Here is an 18,367-nt window from a genome sequence, read left to right as displayed (position 1 = left end):
GTCAAGTTTGTCATGCTCATTCAAGTTTATTTCTGACATGCAGAACTATGGCACAGTAAACCAGTCATACAGTATAAATGTATAAACATCAACATCAGAGTGCCAAGAGCAGTGCATACAGGGAGAACAACCCCATTCATATCTTGCAGTATATTGTAAACATAATGAGATTTAGAGATCCAGGCAGTTCAGGAGAGTCCGATCAGTTTATCATGGTAGCACGCAAAGCAAGACATCACACTATGACTGCAGCAGGGCGTTGTTCAGATAAACGTACAGGAGTTTTAAACTTGATGTAAACAGTGTATGAAATCAGTATATACATCTTCCCACAGTCCGTACTTTAGATGCAAATGTAAAGAGAAACAGGGCAGGCAGTGGCGGCATTACAGACTAGAGGTGCACTGATGTCTTTTGTTTTTGTCTGACCACAAGAGGGTTTACTGATTTATCTTCACATCACGTACTTACTATATGTGTGGTTTTTTTTTTTTTAGTGATGTATCTTCTTTTTTTTTTCGTCTTCAGGAAATCCTCTGATCTAATGATGTCTTTTTTTATAATAAGCAAATGACAGTGCCGTCCAGTTGTCTGTGTGTCAGGCGGGTGTGTACCTCAGTGCATCATTAGTTTGGACTATGAGTAGTTGCGCTTTCTCCTCAGCATGTGCTGTCTTGACAATCCGACACTATGTGCAGCCTTCATTTTCCTTCCTTTCTTCCTGAGTTTGTGGGGTTATTGGAAGTGAGTGTTGCCGGGAAAAAAAGAAACAACCTGCGACTTCTTTCCTTTCTTCTTTTCTTTGGTCCATAGCAGGAAAAAAGCAATACGGTGTACACTAGAGTCTCTTCAGCTTTTTTTGCTGTTTCATCCTCAAAATGACATTCATCCACCTCTCTTCTGTGCAAATTTGAGAAGTGAAATGCCACTCCTTCCCGTCCCACAGTTCACTTTTGGGTCTCTTAGAAGCAGAAAAAAAGACACATTAAGTTACACATCTTTCCACTATTGATGAGTTTGATGTGTGTGTGTTTCTTTCATACCTATTGTAAACACTATGAAGATGATGACAGCCACACCCAGCAGCATCGCCAGACAGCTGAGCAGCATAGACAGACGCCCATACTTCCTTGCTCCTTCAATATCTCCTGTATTAAGAACAGACCTCGACTAACGGGAAAGGAAAGGGAGTGAGGTGATCAACAATTCATGATAAACGCAGCACAAGCAAAACACCTGTAGTGTTTGAAAAGCTTACAGCCGTATTTAGAATATACTCATCTCAAGCACAGACGGATTGATAATAGTCTGCATTGTGTTGTTATGAACACAATCAAAGCTTTAAAGAAATGTAACACTCACCACACTCGCGTACCACAAAGCACATATGTTGAGCGGCACGGCGGGGCAGAAACAGGACAGCACGGCGAGCCAGAGGAAACTCGGCGGTACGGACCCGGGCGGCTGCGTGGAGGGCAGCGGGCCCAGGCTGAGACGGGACAAGGATTTGGGTGGGGTCGCCAGATGCCCGATGGAGCCCGACTTTAACGGTGATCTGTGTCCGTTCAGGTCCGCATCCAGGGACCGGACGCTCCCTCTGATGTTGAGGGAGAAGGAGTCGGACGGTTTGGGGTTGCTCTGCCCCGTGGGCTCGGTGGTCGCGGCGCTCAGCAGCTTCTCCGTGTCCTGGAAGTCGCTGGGATTGGAAACTTCCCTCTCGCCGAGCGCGCTTTTCCCAAAGGCAGCATCCGTGTTGATAGCCATCACTGAAAGATAAGAAGTCTCCCAGTTGTGTTATCTGTCTGACCGAGACGCTTTCCTGTGGATGGAGATGCTGAAGAGTCGTGCTTCAGATGTTCTCCATTGGGGGTCATTAGATTAAATATTATAAATTCAGGGAGTCCAATACCTTCAAGGCAACCTATTTAATTAAGTAGTCTAACTCCATCAAAATGTCTTATTGATGAGTGAGATGTTATTGATGTCTGAGTTCCTCTCGCGTTTAGTTGGCGTTGAGCGTCCGGACGCACTCCTTGCCTTTTACCCCCCCGCCCCCCTTCTCTATTATGTAGTGAGGTATTACCGCATCCCTTACATATCCACAGCACATTCCCAGTGTCGGAGGCCTACTTATGCACCAAGCGAGGCGTGTGACAATGCAAAAACAACAATAAAACATATTTTGAAGTGAACACGCGCGATGCGTAAAAGCTTTCCATTTACGCGCGGGGGCATCAGCTGGATCAGCATGTAGGACACCGCACAGGCTGTGTGACGGAGAGAGAGAGAGAGAGAGAGAGAGAGAGAGAGAGAGAGAGAGAGAGAGAGAGAGAGAGAGAGAGAGAGAGATGTAGAGGGCGTAAGGTAAACCCCATGAACCACAAGCCTCTCAAAACACGCACGCCGACCGAGGTCCACCTGTAAAGTCTGATTCTGCTATTTTTGGTCCCAGGAATTCAAACTTTACAAGTTGCCCCAATTAAACGTTCTCGCCCCTTTAATCTTTATTTGACCACAAATAATTGGTTAACTACTTAAAACCATTTAGGCTACTTTTACTTTACGTATATATGCCTATTTCTAGTTTATACTACTTTAATTGCCACTATATTATTTGTCAGCTTTAGTTATTGCAGATTAAGATTTGACAAAACAAACATATTACCTTTTGGAATATATCAGTGGTGAAGAAAGTATTCAGATCCCCATTTTAAGCAAACGTATTTATTGGTTCTTTAAGTACAATAGATATTGACAATATAATATAATAGAATATTAATACTTATTCTACCACCTCCAATCAAAGACATTGATAATTAAATCCCATTTTACTTAAATAATTTCACCACATATTTTATGTCATGTTAATCCGAGCCCTATCTCCTAAAAATTACGTTCCCCCGAAACTAAAATGCATTCTCAATTACGTTTGACCATAAACGTATTTTCTCCCTGAAACATATTTTCTCCCTGATTACGTTTGTGTTTGACGTATTACAAATACGTTTCTAATCAACATATCTTTGCCATACTCTACTCTTTATTATTTTCCTTTGATCTGCCTTTATTTACTAACCCTAACCCTGTCCTTACACCCGAACCATAACCACGTCCCCCCGTGCGTGGATCAGCGCATTTCTGCTGGAGACGGGCGGCGTGTTGCGGTAGTATTCTGACCGCATAATAGGGAGGAGAGGCGGTGGTGGAGAGGGAAAAAAGGTTAATGTCAAAATGTTGATTTGAAACGTATTTTGTAAGACGTCAAACACAAACATAATCAGGGAGAAAATACATTTATGGTCAAACGTAATTGAGAATGCATTTTAGTTTCGGGAGAACGTCATTTTTAGGATACAGGGTTGGTTAATCCACATAATTCAGTCTGATTTTATTCAGTGACGCAAGACTACATGGCGCCCTCAGCCACGTTATAGTTTAGTTTTGCACAGATTATCATGCCATCTAGTGGTGCGTTTGGGGAAAACACCAATACCCCTGAAAGTGAATGTGAACAGTAACACTCCAGTTTCAGATTATTTCCCTGATTTGTCCATGTACTGACTCAAACTATTATCTATTCAGTTTCCTGATGTTCTTTCTTGGCAGCGCAAGCCAACAAAGCTCAATCAGGCCTATGAACAAAAAAGCTGAATGCACAGTGCACTCGAAAACTACAAGCATTTAATTTAACAAATATGACGATCAGGCTATTTTATGAATAATTGACAACACGTGATTGAAATAAACTGCTTCCTTTATGAAACCAATTCATGTTACAGCAATACAGTTACTCAATTAACCTGCTGCTGATGCCAAATAAATAAAAAAGAAGGAGCATTGCCGTGGATATTGGTCAGTTATGAAGACTATTTCACATCCAGTGAGTCTTTCCTCAGTCTGGGAAAGTTGGTAGTTTGTGAAGGAATCCATTGAAGCAGCCGGTGATGCATTAAAGCCCTGAAGAAAAATGTTCACCCTCTGGTTCCACATCTTTTATGCAACAACAATAATTCATTCAGTCCTGGCTAAATGTCAACTTGCTGACTTGACTTAATGTGAGAACAAACACCACTTTCAGAAGTTATTGCACATCTGAGGACACGTTTACATTTGAAGAACATCTCAATTTACTCTGATCTTTCTTGCTCCCCTTTAATGGGATGGCCAGAGACTTTGAAGTTAAAAGGGGATCAGTGCGACACATTCTTGCATAAATCTATTGTGTGCTTCTTTGTGTGCGCTGTTATTTTTGGACAAGAGAGCCTGTAGTGCTGGTTTGAGTTTTATTTTGTCCACAACAAAAAAAACAAAAAAAAAAGTCTGAGAAAATATTGTTCTTTACTGTAAGAAACCAAAACATCACGACAACATGGAAGCAGGTTTTTGTGAGGAAAAAGACCACAAAATAAACATTCTCTATTGCCTAAAATAAAATACACCTTACATTTGTTTAAAACAGGATTATAAACAGTGGCCGGTCTGACCGAGCGTGAGAAACACCTCCTTCCTCAGTCTTCTTCTCAGCAACCCCCCCATCCGCTTCCTCTTCTTGAGTCATCCGGGGCTGAGCTGACCAGAGCAGTTCTTCAGCTGGCAGCTTTAGCATGTGTACGGGAACATAAAGCTTGCCAGTGAAGAACTGCTGTGCGTCAGCTATTTGGGGCCAAGTGTGAGGGAGCTCTGGGAGTCAGCCAGAGAGCGTGAGAGTTCGAAACCAGACAGCCTGGAGTGACGGACGGCCGGCTTTAAAAAGCGACTCCTTCTCCTTCCTTCATCTGCTTTGGGCTCACATATTCCTGCAGAAGGAGAAGAAGAGATTGTTTTAACTTCCCCTCTAAACTTCCTGCTCCGGTAGCGTGGGTATGAGCTGGCCTGCAGCCAGGCACACAGGCTCTCTCACACACACACACACACACACACACAGTAAGTGGGTGCAGTCGAGCCACAGAGTGTGCGATCAGCTGTGAGTAAGTGGGTGAAATGAGCCGATATGCAAGAGCGAAGATGCACACAAGATCATGCCTCCGATTACCATGAGGGATACACGCATCAGCTGCTCAGCTCTGCACGTTACACAGTGCCAGCAAGATATTACTAGATATTCTCTTATTATGATGCTCAAAATCACCCCCCCCCCCCAGTAACCATGGTTACAAACGCGTGAGTGAGAGGGCGATGACGAGGAGTAGACAGCCTCGACATGAATCCTTTCAGAAGTCATGAGGACTGTTCGTTTTGAAGTCTTAATTAATAGAGTGAATGTTCTGATGTTTCCAGAGAGAAAAGCTGCAGCTACACCTGTTCTCTGCATGTTGAAGCCTGTAAGTGGTTCAAACACACTAAACTTATCTGCAACGTAACCAGTAACATTTCTCTGTCAGGTAAATGTGGAACTGCAATGTTGTCCTCTGAAGTAGAAGTACACAGTGAGTCGTATATAATTGTGTTGCAAGTGCTTTGAGGGTCTTTTCTAACTTATTTCGGGCTACAAGTTAGAATAGCGGCATTAGTCAATATTTTTAACAACTAAATATAATAAATCTATAGCTGTTAGAGGCCCTTTTAGTTGGGGGCCCCAGGAAGTTGCCCACCTTGCCTCACGGTAAAATCTGCCCCCGTTGTTTCCTCCACTGTTGATCATAGCGTTTTCTGAAACACAAATCTGCCCACACCAAGTCTGTGCTTTCCTTGCCGTCAAAGAATTTAATCTCGTGGTGATCTTGAGATATTTAGGACACGCTGCACTTCATCTGGTTGATGATGAGTAACACATGCTGTACATTCCTGCAGTAAGGAGAACCAGAATAATCTCTCAGGTATTTGAGTGTCCCACGGCCAGTGGACTGTGAACAGTGGGGGGGGGGGGCAACAGTACCTTTACACCGCTGCACGGACAAATCAGTTTGTCTCACACTTGAGTTGGACTTTGACTTCAGAATCATCCTGAGAGAACCAGAGAGTGATTTCTATTTAGACATATACCTGTTGTACACGGAAAAAACCTGATAACACTTTCCTCGTGACGTGACAAATGTCAGTGTGAGTCAGCATGCAGAGGCCTGTTCCGACTTGTGAGTCACTGACACGACATGTATCCATCGTCATATCTACTACTCCTTTCTTCTCTCCTTCTATTTCCTTCTTTTAAAGCAAGGTCTTGTTAATCTTCTACAATCACGCGTTAGTTTAGCGAGTCCTGGAACTGATAACTGATACAAAATGGCGCTGGTGATTCCAATGGAAGTTGCCGTCCCTGCAGGATTCCAGCTCTCCCCTTTCAGGAGTCTGCAGGCTCGCTGGCCGAATGTGGCGGTACCGCCTCTCTAAGCCAGCCTGCTCCCTCATGTGGTCTCCACATCACCAGTATTTGGTTGGTTTGACATGTTTGCTGCTTTACAATACTGACGCAGCCGACCTCCGCACCCCGTGCTTATCTTTCGGAAATAGTTAAAGTTTGTTTGATTGAAAGGCAACGTTCATTGGCACTTAAACTTGTCTTGTGCCACACACTTTGAGCTCACCAGTGCGTACGGCAGTAACACGGAAAGGCTGGTTTGTTTCCTCTTTTTGTGATCCACTGCACACGTGTATAATTCGTGCCTCCTCCCACGATGTCATGCAAGGGGAAGGGTTTGAATAGTTGGACAAATATTAAAACTCATTACACAAAGAGTAATACATTTACTTTTAGTGCTACTTAAAAAGTCCAGGTTCACAGTTTTAAAGAAGTCATAAAAAAAAAAAAAACACGGTACAACGGTGGTCAAAGAGGGAAACAGGATGTTTGCAGTACCGCGGTTGGCCACAAGGAAACAAGACTAGCGCGCCTTGGGGCGGCTGTACTTAGACACAGTGGTGATGTGAGCTAAAGGCTAATTTTATATTAGAAGTTATTAGAAAGACATGCATATACAGCCATATCTAGCAGAATTAAAACAGATACATCTGCACACCGTTTGAAGGGCTTTTATTTGCTGTGCAACGTGTCTTCAGACTCGGGACTACAAAATGCTAACGTCAACTTGCGAACATGCTGATGTTTAGCAGGTACGATGTTCACCATATTCGTTTAGTGTGTTTGCATGCTAATATTTGCTGAATTGCACTAACCTGAGGCTGATGGGAATGACGGTAGTTTTGTAGTTATTCGGTCATAAACCACAGTGCAGCGTTTTTGACCTGATGATGGCGCTCGATGAAAAAGTTTAAAGATCATCAGTTATTACAATTCCTCCTGAGGGGGACATGAATGTGTGAACCACACGTTGTGGCAATCCGTCCAAAAGCTGTTGAGACATTATAGGTCGACTGATTACCTTTCAGCAACCGCCCCCCCCCCCTGCCTGCCCTGCTGGTCTGAATGAATTTAGGGAGGAGGAGGTACAGTACAAGTCCTCGGGCCACACACAGGGCCACTAACAGTCATAACTGCCGACTACGGCTGCCTCCAACTGAATAAGTTATTTGTTCCATAGCGTGCCACTCCTTCCACAAACAGTGACTGTATCTTTATGTTCACAATGACGGGCAGTGATGAGCCCCTGACTATTACTGTGCTACTCTTTCCCGTATATCTTCTTCTTCCTCTTCTTCTTTTTGGGGCTTTCCTGTCTTGTCTGTTCCCTCTTTCTTTCTTTCTCTCGGTCAGAGCAGACTGTCCTGCATTCCTGACATTCCAGCTGCGTATGTTAAAAATTCCACCCGGCCGCTGTGGACTCAGAGTACATCCACATTAACAAACAGTCTCTTCCACTCCTCTTTTTCCATCCCGCTATCCTCCCCCCCCTCTCCCCTCCAACTCGTCTACAGCTGGTCTGCACCGGACGAGGCAGACGTGGCGCCATCGCCAGGTTCACCCTCACCTCCCCTCTGCCTTTTCTCTTTTTCTACCTCCCCCTCTCCTTCCCTTTCTTTCTCTGGCCTTGTCCGAGCGGGGGAGTCAGACTGAGCCCATTGACATCCAGTGTGGAAGGCCTTGAGACAGGGTTTTATACATGGGGCAGCGGTGTAAAAGGAGATAACACAACAGTCTGATACACAAAAGACTGAGCTTATCTGGGACGTGCATTCTCTGCCACAACAGGGAGGAATGGATATGATGGTTTGCACACAGGAGGGTGTGAATGAACCACGTACAATGCAAGAAGGGATTATTGACCTGATTGAGCCTTAGCTGCAAGAACAGATTCATTTATCTCGGGAGCTTGAATATTACGGAAATAGATGAATAACAAAAGACAGATGAGCTGCAAACAGGTAGAAGCAGCGCACTTCTGTTGAAGATGAAAAACAAAAAAAGACCATTATGATAGAGAGTGGGTCAAACCTCTGTCCCTGCTTCGAGCCCCCTCATATTCAGGGGAATTCTAAATAAGGCGACGAGATGAGGTAGGCCAGAATTGCAGATTTACATTCTGCTGCTGCGGCTGTGTGAAGGGAAACGTGATGATTAGACGTTTTACATATATTACTCCAGGTGCATTCCTCTGGGTGTGGCCCGGTTGGAGAGCGTTTACTGCCCCAGATTGTAGTCTGCAATATAGACTGATCATTTTAGACATGGGAATTGGGACAAAGACAGGGAAAGGGCGGTGGCTTTGGCAACACACGGATCACAGCGCAGGGAGCCTCTTCTTATGCTCTGCTGCTGGCTGTTTGCAGGACTATCTGACTTTAACCCCGAGATTAGTACAAATAAAAGGGTGTGGGCTGTTTTACTTGCTCAGAGTAACAGCTGAATGCCATTCTGAACTCACGACATCCTGGGAGATGGTAGCATGCGGTATGAGGCCCGTAAGCCTGTCCTCGGGCAGTTTGTGCCATTGTGTTTGAAAGAACTGGATTTTTTTTTTCTTCCCGGAATAAACCTTCATCACGCATACCTTTCTTGCCCCATCCTCCCATGACAAGGCACGCAATAGGAATGAAGGGTGTAACCCAAGTTGAGCAAGATGGCTACATTTCTGCAAATGTAGGCAATAAAAAGGTTGCACATGTTTGCCTGGATGCAGGACAAACGACACATGTAGGGAAGACGATTTGCTTCCCCACCGACGCCCTGTCATTGCCGTGTGATCCTCATTGACAGGGGTGGCTTATGTCACACTCCGGGTTGCAATGGCACAAATGCAGCTCGTGACACAGCCTATTGCGCATTCCTGTCAGCACACTGAACTCTGGCTGTACAATTATGTAAGACCAGCTCCACCGTACACTACAAGCAAGCTTTGCCCCTCCTGACTATTATCTCAGAGACAGATTACTTATACATTACTGCACTTTGCTTTAAAAAAAAGGTTTTACAGACGTGTAAAAGACGGTGTGTATGTAAATGCGTTGAGGGGACACGGAGGCCTACATACTTTGTTACATCACCTGCTTTAAGTTTCAACAGCATATGCTTGTCTTTATCTTTCATGTGAAGAAGGAGCTGCCAGATACTCCTGGTGTCACTGCATTTCTGAGGAACGACTCGGCCCCTAATTATCTTCCTGATTTTCACCTATCCCCTACTTCAGCACAGGCTTTTTCCTTGGCATATAATGAACTCAGCAAATTTGAAGGGGCTTTGAACACTGACACTTTCTAACACGTTTGGACGACCTGACTTCACACTTCAGACTATAATACAACATTTGACTGTTACCTGCTCAGAAATGCCTGAATGAATTATCTTAAGGCTAATGTAATAAGACATCCGTAAATCTTTTAAGCACTGAAAACATGACGTCTGTGTGCATTTCCTGGCTCTGCTCTTCCTTTGCGTTCATTTAGACACAATTCGGACTTTTTTTAAGCACATTTCAAGCATCTCTTTAGCTGCCATCAGCCTGCATGTGCAGATACTCCATGCAGCATATTCACAAAGCCTCACTGGGTCAATCATCTAAATGTTGATGAAATGTTTGCAAGAGCTGGGAGGTTGTGGTCACATTTCTAAATGTGCCCATAATCCACAGCAGGTCCTCTGTGTCAGTGGGCCTGGACGATGTGATACATGACACATAGGCAGGCCTGAAACCAGAACTCCTATAACCCCCAACTCTACATCCTCCGCAATCTGACGACGCAGATGTAGGCAGAAAGCTGCCGCTGTAACGCAGAAATCAGACCTGAAGAGGTGGATTTCACTTGAACAATGTTAAGGACTGCTTTCCCAGTTGCCGTCTCAACGCAAACTGGGTCATGAAGCCGCCACAGGCTAAATCAGACTGACAGGAAGAAGCGTTTAGCCAGCAGAAACGCACAGACAGCCTCGCAGCCAGTAAATACGCCCCACCTTGACCACCGGCCGGGTCGCTCCTGCATCTGGACGGTCCAGCGGAGTTCGGGCTGCACCGCTGCTCCGGCGGAGTCCTGGACCTTCACCAGGGTGTGTCGTGGAAAACGTGGATCTTGAGGTATTTAAGGATGTAAAAGCTTAAATCTTCTTTTGAGGCTTCGCTAGTAGGGAGTCTACTTTTCTAAGCGGCGCAGCGGCAGTAGAGAAGGCAGCGCAGGACTTCAGCCCCTTTTACACAACTCCTGCCCCATTCCCCCCCCCCCTCTCTCCCTCTCTCTCTCTCTCGCTCTCTCGCTCTCAAATTCACACACTCCCAACTCAGGCGCACACCGGCTTCCCACTCCGATCAGCTGGCAGCGTAATGACGTAGCAGCCACGAGAAGCGGGCGTCACAATCTGCACGGCTCTGACGTGCCCACGCGCCATGCGTGCACAGTGCGTGCGTGACCTGTTATCGATAATTCACGGGCTGCGCAAAGATAAAGGGAGCTCAGTGCTCAGGGTGTTTTTAAGCGACACCATACAAATGATGGCGTGGTAATATATGTATGTGTAAAACTGATTTAATAATAGCTCTATGAGGATTTATTCATTTAAAACAAGACAGTTTAAGTTAAGTCTGACCATAAAGAGTGTCTCCGTTGGAGCTCATTAAGGGAGACCATGTTCCTCCTGTAATAACTAAAGTTTGCTGACATTAGCTAATGTTAGCCACCACTAGCTACTGGTCAGACCAAGTGCGGCTGTGTAGCCACAAAACCCCTGTTAACTGAGCAATTGTATTGCTAATGAACTAAACATGTCGTTTGTAAGAGAGAGACATGACCACATGAGTCCTGTTTCATTTATCTTGAGGCCCTCTGTGGCAAAATCTTGTGTTAAGGCTTCCATTTTTTCAGTTTTGTGCCTCCATGTTTAATTAATGTATGTGTTCCTCGGGGCACCAAAGCAGATGAATCTAGCCGTGTTCAGAAACCTGGATGACGTCAGCATCCGTAGTCGACATGTGCAGCTGAAATACTCCTCTGCTTCTGATTCAGCTGTGTTGAAAGTCTCGGGTAGAATGAAAATCATGAAACGTCAACATTTAATCGATTCAGAATGACTTTTCATGACAAAGCAGCCGTTAAGTTTTCACTTTGGACCTGCAACTAATCGCACAAGCATTGAGCTGTGTTAAGACAGCACATGAGTCTGCAGACGGCCTCCGGAAGGATCAGCAGGTCAAGGTGAACGTGTTGGCACTCACGTGGCCAGTCCCGTTTGTTCTGTCTCTCTCTGGCCTGTGAACCGCAGCTTTGTCGCACTGTAGCTTTAATAAGGTTGCTGCATTTTGAGAAGCTGCTTCTTTACTGTCACGTGAGGCGCTGAGCTCACACAGCAGATCCTCATCAGACCAAACCAAACCCGCTGTCTCATTCGTCCTCTTTTATAACAACTTCATACATTTTTTTGTCACTGAATATAAGAGATATGATTTAGTAAAAACAACATCAGTCTGACTGATTTGGATGCTGTTTCTGTGAAAATGTCATTCACTTCATTTTCACCTTCATTGCCATCTGATTCAACAGTCCTTATTGAGTCATTATGAATCATTAATCATTATCATAACACCAATAGGCATTATTACGTAGGATCAGTGTTAAAAATACAAGAAAGACGATTCATCATGTGTTGTTTGGTATGCGTAGCTTATTGCCTCTAAAAATGTGCCCTTTGCTTTTTCTCACATAGCCTGCATGTGCACATATTTGGGAATCTTTTATAAATAGCTCAACAGTCAAATAGTTGGTTATGGTTTAAATGTCTGTGGAGAAATGTGTTTACTAATTTCACGTCAAATAAGCCCAAAGAATTAGCTGCGCTCTTCGTTTTTAACACACAATCACCGGCTTCACCATGTAAGATGATGTAACTGCTCTCTGAAGATCGTATGTCCTACTGCTATTCATATGGAGTGACTGGAGGTGTACCAGCAAGGTTAAACCCACAGACTAAACCCCCTCCCTTCACCCTGATTGGATTCAAATTTCTAAGGCTTTTATGTACAAGTTCCCTCCAAACAAAATCTAATTTGGCGTGTGCTGCAGAAGCTGTTGTTGAAAACGGTCTTGCAAGCAGATGAAAGTGCACTTACTGCAACTCAAGATCTGTGTGTGTGTGTGTGTGTGTGTGTGTGTGTGTGTGTGTGTGTGTGTGTGTGTGTGTGTGTGTGTGTGTGTGTGTGTGTGTAAAGATGTCTGCACCAGATGGAGGAGCGTGCGAGTCACACCGTCACACCGTCAGTGGCTGTGAAGGGGTATTGAAAACACATGAAAACTGAATTGTGGGTCAAAGGTTGTGTGAAGAGTTAGAATAGGTGTAAATGTGTTATACCTGGTGTAAATGTGTTATACCTGTACAAACATGTGACATGTGATTTTGTTCTTGTGACATCCTGTCACTTTTATAATAAGACAAACACACACGCCCGTATTATATCTGCGTCTCACTGTGAACTTTGTCATTACTGCATAAATAAATGGTACGTGTCCTCTCTGACTCAGCATCAGGACTTGTTTTGTTTTTTTCTTCCTGTAATTCTTCCTGGAAGAGCTCAGATATGCAGCGGAGGGGGGGGGGGGGGGGGGGGGGGAATGCAGAAGCAAGACAGACTTGTTTGAGACTATTCGTAGCGCTGGTGGTTGAGTGTGTTAATAGCAAGACGGAACACAGCAACCAAGTTTAGTTTCCTAATTAACAGTAAGGTTACATTGTGTGTAATACTTTATAGGTAATCAACTCACCGTGTGTGTGTTTGTTTCTGTGTGTGCATGCATGTGACTTTGTACTGAGGAACCAGTGGGGGGGGGGGGGGGGGGCTGGATTCTATGGGACAGGAATAGGATGGAAACTCCCTGGGAAATATCAGGCTGCGTGCTGTGGATGTTGTCTGAGGTGACATATGAAAACCCCATGCAGCGATTTAAAAGAACATGGTTTCACAAATAGCATTAAGTTCCTTGAACATTAGTAACACATTAGCACTCAGCTGTGTTTCAGGGAAATGTTTTATTTTGATTTTGATACAGTTATAAAGATACTAATAATAGAAAAAAGATGAAACAGTGTATCAACAGTACAATATTTAACACTTTTTAAAATGAGGGTGGTGTATTTGCCATGAAATTGACGATAAAGCTGCAATAATCAATATGTGTATGTCATGGATCACGTGACCTGTATGCAAAAAGGTTTGATTGTAGTGACAAACCCAGAATATTCTTGAGCACCCGACTTAACAGTTGTCCTATGCTCCACAGACCTTTACTTTATACTTTTATGGTGTTTTTCATGTGCAGCAGGCAACAGTAAAAACACACGGCACCTGCTCAGCACAAAACATCAGACAGACACAGTTAGTTCACTAGCAGGTGGACATAGTGGAACATTTAGCAGCTAAAGAAACACATATTTCCATCAGGACTTGTTGGACCAAATGAGAGCGAAAGGGAGAGTGCATATTGGACTTAAATTCATCAGCTGGCCAGAAGCATGACCCCAAATGAATGCTGAAGTTGATCCGTATATTTGCTGCATGTGATGGCAACTAAGTCACTTTTGCATTTGCAGCTTGTTTTTGCTGCACCCATGTGGCCTACGACCCAATTATTGCAGGTTTAAATATGATTTAAGTGAGACGATAGAACTTTACAGTAAACAGTGAACTTCATCAAACAATAGCCACCATCTATTGGTCATACCAGATCAGCTGAGGCTGCTTTGAGTGTAGTAAATAGAGCTACAGTGCATTTTCTTTCATTGCTTATGAGTTTGCATCTTCATTTGTAAAATAATATTGTGTTGTTTCTCTTTTTGTAAGTTGCTTCGTCTCATTTTGAACCTTTGCAGACCCTAACTGATTCCCTCAGAAGCAAATGTCATGATAGCAATGAAATAGAGCAGAAGCTAAATATATTATTGTAATTCTTCCTTGTGGACTGCAATCGTTTCTTCTTTGTTCTTTATTATTGTGGCTGTAGTTCAAAGGTCAGTTTTATTCTGCCCAGCTCACTCAAAGAACTCATCGATGACTGACGGACCACTGGCAAAATTCATCTAAGGCCTTAAAATAGTTCAGACCAACAGCTCTCACACTGCTCTGGTTTCATCTGATGATCATGTGTTCTTGCTTGTGTTGATATATCATTTCAGTGACGACAGGAAGCCTGCAGTGCTGTTCAGTTCGGATGGATCGAGTTTGTTTGGTGCCCACTAGAGGGCTTCAGTGTCTGTAGGGTTGCCCCAGTGATGACGTAAACATCGCTTGCTATTTATCCCGTTAGTGATGACTAACCTAGATCAAGCTCAATAACGAGACTGTAAAAATAAAAGTACAGACAAAAAACATTCACAGCAAAGAAAAAGGATGAGAATGGAGGAGAACTGACACCCATTCCTTTTAAACTTCAAATTACAATTGTATTTGTATGCACTGATTACAATCGGAGTATTGCCAAATCATTCTATCGATATTCCATGTGTGAAATGTTATCGGCTTTATAGAGCTACATTGTGGTTAAATGTATTTATGTCTACGTTTGTTCAGCTTCTGTTTGTATTTGTTCTGTACTTAGACACGTGTCAATCGTCATGTTTTGATGTATTTGCTGTGACAACGTGGCACCGTATAGGATCTCGTGGCGCAACGGTAGCGCGTCTGACTCCAGATCAGAAGGTTGCGTGTTCAAATCACGTCGGGATCAATCGTTTGCTCAATAGTGGTGTTGTGGAGGTAGTCTGAAGGCGGAATCCAGACATTACAGATCACAACATGTATGTGTTGCTGTCAGTACATGACGGTACACCATCGGCACGAAGTAGAGTTTTCGTTTGTCATAGTTTGTAAAATGGTTTCCGGTTATTTATTCAAATAATTATTATTGAACGTGTTTTTTTATTTTCTTGTATCCGTTTCCAAACATTACATCTTAAATGAATGAAGAGAGACTGTAGCTTTGTCTGCAACACGTTTGCATTCACACATCTTCACCTTTATCCTCTCTGAGAAGGTGTGTCATGTTGCCATGGAGAGGCGTCGCAACGCAGCAGTAAAGCGTGATCGTGGAAGTGCGTGACCCGGAACAAACTACTCTAAATATCAGAGGTAATTACAACATACAAAGGGATATTATACCACGGGAAATAAAGCGGCTTCACTCGGACTAAAGCTGCCAATACTCGCTGGATCAGCCCCGCTACTTGTGCGTAAACGAAGAGGTCTCTGTGTCTCCGTTACATTAGCTCGCACAGACCTGTTCACCAGCTCTGTGCGTCCAGACTACATCATGCCAGAAGACAACGACTGTAAGCTGCTGCAGCCACCCAGGAGCTCTGACAATAAAACGAAGAAGAAGAAGAAAAGAAAGAAAGTAACTGCTTCCACCACAGAAAATACAGGTAAACACAATTTGTTGTGTAAGAAGAAGTATTTAGATCCATTCATTACAAGGAGCACTACACCTACTGTATATACAAATAACACATTACAAGTAAAAGTCAAAAATACGAACGCATTTTCAGTCAATTAATATTATATTTCAAAAGTAAAATAATGAATTGTGTAGGAAAAGGGCCACAGTCAATGTTGTATTACAGCTTTAATTATTGGTAATGCATTACTGATCACTGATGTTGTATGTGGTTGAGGTGGAGCTAATTTTAACTACTTTATTCACACTTGGTAGTTTATCTGTTACAATGCATCATATTTTTTAATCGATGTTCAATTCAATAAAACCAGAAACTACAAGTTTCAAACAGATGAAGTGGAGTAAGAAACACAATGATTGCCCCTCAATCGTAATGAAGCAGAAGTCTTAAACAGCGTAAAATAGTAATACTCAACTAAAGAAGTCAGGAACATTCCACCATCGGTGTAAAGTAACAGATGATCAGTGCCTTTAAAAATAAAATAAAAATGCTGTTGAGGTATTAGCAAGAATTAACAATAAAAAAAAGCACCATTCTTCACAATCTATGATTTTACAAAACTATTAGAGCATTGAGAGTGAAACAAAGGAGTAAAGCCAAAACAACTGTAAAATCACGAGATATAATCCTCTGCGTTTGTCACTATGAGTGACCCTTTTGTTATTGCCTTTAACAGGACAGTTTAATGGTCTGTAACAGTAGAATTTAAAATGTTTTAATATTTTGTTCTTCATTTTCTTTCAACAGTTGAGAGAAAGGGATCAACATCCTCATTCATCGCCCTCACAAAAATTGAGGAATTAAAAAAATAGATTCGAGGCTTTGTTACACTAAAGAAAATGTAATTATTGTGCCACATCGTTTATTAAAACACACTGTCTAAAAGCAGGCCATGAAATATATGTTAATACACATCATTAAAAACCTCACTCACAGCAGGCATTTATATCATGTCATGCTACAGACGTAACGAGCACAGACTGAACCAAGAGTTGGAAAAACAATCATTTGAACTGACCCTAATGCGTCATCGCTTTGGCAGTTCAAACCAAGGCACTGTAATTGTACACAATGTAAACACAAGTACCGTATAAGGATCATGTGGTGCTGTAATGGATTCTCTACGGGATTGAATAGTTCAGAGAGAATAGGCTCCCAGTGTCGCTTCCCCACACTGTCCTATTACAGCTCAGTACTGTAAACCAAGCCATCAGCCTTCCAGCTCCAGAGGGAGTCATTGGTAATATAAACCCTCAGCTTTGTTTGGCAGTGAGCATGAACCTACATGTTTATGTCCCCCCCTCCCCCTACAGAGAAACCTCAGGCTGTGTCCCTGCTGCCCCCACAGAGTCCAGGTCAGCCCCGAGGCCAGCTGCCCAAGCTCAGAGCATCCGGCCAAAAGGACGGGGAGCGACTCGCTGGCAGCGGCCGGAGGAGTAAAACACACCCCATGGATTCACCAGCTCTGCTGACATCTACAACCAAAACCAGCGGCGTTGGGCCGCTCAGCGCCCAGGCCAGGGAGAGCCTGAGGTGGGAGGGAGTGCTGGAGGACCCCCAGGCCGAGGAGAAGAGGCTGGAGCTGTACAGGGCCAACAGGCGGCAGCGTTACATTGCACACAGAGACACTCTGTTAAAAGAAACCCAGGGTGCCTTGAGACAGACTGTTCCTTAATTAAGAGAGAGGAGAGAAAAAGGCTCCTGTCACTACTGCATTTGAGCACAGACTGAATTAAATAAGCAAGTGAGGGCCTTACACTGTTCATCTCAGGCTTTATTTATGGCAGTTTAAAACAGATTTAGCAACAATGTGCCACCGAGTGAAGATATTTGGGTGCCAGTAAGAGGTTGCACTGAAGAGAAATCAAGCATGTTGCCAATTCAACAGCCTTAAAAGCACTCGATAGAAATGCTCTCTCTGTCGGGGATAATAAACTCATATCCGCAGCGCCTCGACTGTCCATGGACGAGGACAGGACCTGCTCCTGGTCAATGGACCTGTTAAAACTCAATAAAGGATTAGCACAGTTTATCACCTGATTCTAAATGATGTACACTTCCACAAAAGACGCAATGTTGATCTTTAAGGACTGAAACCCAATCAGGATCACTGAACCCCCCTCACATCTGCGTGTCCACAGGTCAGTGTGGTAGAGGAGGGTTAAGTGGATGAGGGTCGCATGATACATATTTCACCCCTACAATGACTTCAAAATATAGGTTAGCAGTTTTTCTTTTTCATCAAAAATACCCAGAAAGCCATCCACCACAGTGGGTGTGGATCCTATTAAGACTTGAATGGGACTGCTGTGTTAAAATGCTGTCCTACTATCTAATAAAATATCTTCAAAAGCTCAAACTGTTCAGCACATTGGTCGAGCTGCTGTACCAGTGATCAAATGTGCAAAGTCCTAAATCCAGCCATGGTTATACCCTTCTCTCATTCTACGTATGTCTTGCCGCTCTATACTGTAATTTAAAGACACTTTAAAAGAGAAAATCTTCTGAAAGACTGTAAAATGAATCTTAGAAATACTACCGCTGCTGGAAGGTAGATGGCAGAAAAAGCATGTGTCTCCTGAGTGAATAATATTCTCCAGCGCTGATAAG

At 43.5% G+C, this 18,367-nt stretch overlaps 2 protein-coding genes and 1 long non-coding RNA gene across 3 annotated transcripts; 1 reads left to right on the top strand and 2 right to left on the bottom strand.

The window, feature by feature from the left end:
• Positions 1 to 104: 104 nt before the first annotated feature.
• Positions 105 to 1,953, bottom strand: LOC306788434 (trafficking regulator of GLUT4 1-like). Its single transcript, XM_079283971.1, has 3 exons — positions 1,363 to 1,953; positions 1,044 to 1,170; positions 105 to 961 (listed from the first exon to the last, which is right to left on the bottom strand). The coding sequence occupies exons 1-3, from the start codon at positions 1,762 to 1,764 to the stop codon at positions 948 to 950; spliced, it is 543 nt and encodes a 180-aa protein (XP_079140097.1). The 5' UTR covers positions 1,765 to 1,953; the 3' UTR covers positions 105 to 947.
• Positions 1,954 to 4,319: 2,366 nt separating this feature from the next.
• On the bottom strand, positions 4,320 to 10,425 carry LOC306787737. Its single transcript, XR_013772560.1, has 2 exons — positions 10,280 to 10,425; positions 4,320 to 4,796 (listed from the first exon to the last, which is right to left on the bottom strand). It is a non-coding gene; the product is annotated as an uncharacterized lncRNA (long non-coding RNA).
• Positions 10,426 to 15,453: 5,028 nt separating this feature from the next.
• Positions 15,454 to 17,777, top strand: liat1 (ligand of ATE1). The gene is made up of 2 exons (XM_079283195.1): positions 15,454 to 15,724; positions 17,071 to 17,777. Exons 1-2 carry the CDS (start codon positions 15,613 to 15,615, stop codon positions 17,430 to 17,432), a joined length of 474 nt encoding a protein of 157 aa, XP_079139321.1. The 5' UTR covers positions 15,454 to 15,612; the 3' UTR covers positions 17,433 to 17,777.
• Positions 17,778 to 18,367: the final 590 nt, after the last annotated feature.

Source organism: Melanostigma gelatinosum, assembly GCF_949748355.1.
Source record: "Melanostigma gelatinosum genome assembly, chromosome: 14".
Lineage (NCBI taxonomy): Eukaryota > Metazoa > Chordata > Actinopteri > Perciformes > Zoarcidae > Melanostigma > Melanostigma gelatinosum.
This window is presented reverse-complemented; position numbering and strand designations above follow the sequence as displayed.